This window comes from Onychomys torridus, chromosome 8 (assembly GCF_903995425.1).
Source record: "Onychomys torridus chromosome 8, mOncTor1.1, whole genome shotgun sequence".
NCBI classification, from domain to species: Eukaryota; Metazoa; Chordata; class Mammalia; order Rodentia; family Cricetidae; genus Onychomys; species Onychomys torridus.
The window spans coordinates 37,457,008-37,460,251 of NC_050450.1; the positions used below are offsets into that span (position 1 = coordinate 37,457,008).

At 41.4% G+C, this 3,244-nt stretch overlaps 1 protein-coding gene across 1 annotated transcript; it reads left to right on the forward strand.

Annotated features, from left to right (window-relative positions):
* The first annotated feature begins 213 nt into the window (after nt 1-213).
* Nucleotides 214-1,411, forward strand: LOC118589895 (olfactory receptor 56). Its single transcript, XM_036197582.1, has one exon. The coding sequence runs from the start codon at nt 230-232 to the stop codon at nt 1,175-1,177; it is 948 nt and encodes a 315-aa protein (XP_036053475.1). The 5' UTR covers nt 214-229; the 3' UTR covers nt 1,178-1,411.
* Nucleotides 1,412-3,244: the final 1,833 nt, after the last annotated feature.

Consider the following 3,244-nt stretch of genomic DNA (forward strand, 5'->3'; position numbering starts at 1 on the left):
GGTATAGATGTATACAATATTGACATGGAATACAGTTCTTTGAACTCACAAAATGTTGTGGCATATTAAAGGCCATTGCTCTGTATATTGCAAAGCAAACATTGTTAAATTTTGGTGAATTACAAAAGCTGTATCTAACTGAAGAGGAAGAATTCAGAAACAAAGACATGTCAGCTCTGTCTCAGAGCTTCTCTGTGTCTATTTTCAGGTGACTGTGAATCACTGAGCCATGGGAATATGGCAGAATGCATCATCTATAGATGGGTTCATCCTCTTAGGTATCTTCTCCCAGAGCCAGACTGACCTGGTCCTCTTCTCTGCAGTTATGGTGGTCTTCACGGTGGCACTCTGTGGGAATGTGCTCCTCATCCTCCTCATCTACACGGACTCCCGACTTCATACTCCCATGTACTTCTTCCTCAGTCAGCTCTCCCTCATGGATCTCATGTTGGTCTGTAACATTGTGCCAAAAATGGCAGCCAACTTCCTGTCTGGCAGGAAGTCCATATCCTTTGCAGGTTGTGGCATACAAATTGGATTTTTTGTCTCTCTTGTGGGATCTGAGGGACTCTTGTTGGGACTAATGGCTTATGATCGTTATGTGGCCATTAGTCATCCACTTCACTATCCCATTCTTATGAGTCAAAGGGTCTGTCTCCAGATTGCTGGGAGCTCCTGGGCTTTTGGGATCCTTGATGGAATAATTCAGATGGTGGCAGCCATGAGCCTGCCCTACTGTGGCTCAAGGTATGTAGATCACTTCTTCTGTGAGGTGCCAGCTTTACTGAAGCTGGCCTGTGCAGACACATCCCTTTTTGACACCTTGCTCTTTGCTTGCTGTGTCTTTATGCTGCTCCTCCCCTTCTCCATCATTGTGGCTTCCTATGCTCGCATCTTGGGGGCCGTGCTCCGTATGCACTCTGCTCAATCCCGAAAAAAGGCCCTGGCCACCTGTTCTTCCCACCTGACTGCTGTGTCTCTCTTCTACGGGGCAGCCATGTTCATCTACCTGAGGCCAAGGCGATATCGGGCTCCCAGCCATGACAAAATCGTCTCTATCTTCTATACAGTTCTTACTCCTATGCTCAACCCCCTCATTTATAGCTTGAGAAACAGGGAGGTGATGGGGGCACTGCGGAAAGGACTGGACCGCTGCAGAATTGGCAGCCAGCACTGAAAATCATGGTCTAGTGCTTGGCTGTGTTACCTGCTCTTTGCATATCATTGGTAAGTCATCTTTGTTTTGTGAATCTCTGTTTCTTTATAGATAAAGGAGACTCATGACACTGGCTCTCTCACAGAGATTTTGTAGGAACCCCTTTATATGAATTGAAAACTTTACAAAGGAGCAATGCTTCACTGTTATTGCTATTATTGGTTGTTTATAACATCCTTCAATAAAATTTACTTTATTTCTTAATTATTCTTGGTAGCAGTTGCCTTTTATTGAGTGCTTGCTAAGGACTAGGATTATCTTATTCCAGTCTGTATTATTTGATAGGTAATTCAGGATAAGAAATGTGGGTATTTAAATAGGAAGTTTACAGATGATAGGAACTGAGTTTCTATACTTGAATAGTTTTAGCTTCCCCTTTGTGTTCTAGTAGAGGCTTTAGAAACTGCCCTTTTAATTTTTGGTTAGGGGCCAGTGAGTTGGGTCAGCAGGTGAAAGTTTCTTCCACCAGGCCTGACCACCTGAGTCTGATCCCAGGACCCCCATTGGAACAGGAGAACCAACTCCCATGAGGTGTCCTCTGACCTTCACATGCATTCCAGGACACACATGGACTTGACATACATACAGAGAAAAAAAAATAAATGTAATTTTACAAGAACATGAGCGGGCGTGTCTTTTAAAATTTGGGATATTTGCTTATTTGAGTCCTTTGCCCATTTTTAAGTTGAGTTTTAATTTTTTCGTGAGTTGGAGTTCTTGGTCTGCTGCAGAGACTGTGACCTTATAAGACACGTGAGGTGCAGATATTGTCTCCCATTCCCTAGGTTGTCTTTTTACTTTCAGATAGTAATACTGATGTAAAAAGTTTTTAGGATTTTTATAAAGTCCAATTTATGTATTTTTTATTTACTGTTTGTGGCTTTAACATCATAACCAAGACTCCACTGTCAAATTCAAGGTCACGATTACTGACATCCACATTTTAAAAATGTGTTGCTTCCAGTCTTATTGTTAGTTCATTGATTCATGTGAAGTTCATTGTGCAGATCATGCCATGTAGAGGATGAACTTCACCTTTTTTTCATGTGTATGGATATCCAATTGTTCTAATGTTTGTTGAAAACACAGCCTTCTTCCTCCACTGAATGACATTAGCATCCTTGCCAAAAGTCAGTGCGTCATGAACATGTAGGTTTATTTCTGAACTCCAAGTTCACTTCCTGTTTTCTTTCTAACCATCTTTATGCCAATACTGAATTGTTTTGATTACTGCCATACCACTGTTTGATATTGTATTTTGAAACTAGGGACTGTGAATCCTCCAACTTTCATCTTATTCGATATTATTTTGCTATTGGACTTCTGAAGTTTTCCATAAATTTAAGAACTGATTTCTCCATTTAAAAATTTTTTTATAGCAATTGCATTGGACTTGACAGAACTATACTTTGAGTAGTTTTTTGTCATCTTAACAACATCATATATCTCAGTCTGTAAATATTGGAAATATCTTTGTTTGGCTAAATGGTGTGCTTTTATCTTGGGTGTCTAATTGGACTATGGCTTGCTCAATAGGACAGAATTCACATCTTGACTGTAAACCGAGGCAACAAACTGTGGGAAAGATCAGACTCCAGAGGAGAGCCTACTACTGTCATTATCCTAAACCAATATAAAGTTGTTGAGACAAGGTCTTACTATGTTGCCCTGGCTGACCTGGTACTCGCCATATAGACAAAGCTGACCTCAAGGGCACAGAGAGCTCTGTTTGCCTTTGCCTCCTGAGTATTGGGATTAAAAGCATGTGCCACCATGCCCAGCCCTCAATAAAATTTCTAACCAAACTTAAATACTTATCCGTATGCCCACAAATGAGCATAGCTCTCATTCCTCATCAAAGAAGCCCCCTTTCTGCAGCAGATGGAGACTATTATGGAGATCCACAGCTGGTCAAAAGGCAGCGAATAAGTGACTATGGGTGCCCAACTCCATGTAATCTACAAGGAACCCCAACACCCAATGTTCAAGGAAAGTCATAGAAGAGGGAGAGGGTAGACAGTGAGAGCT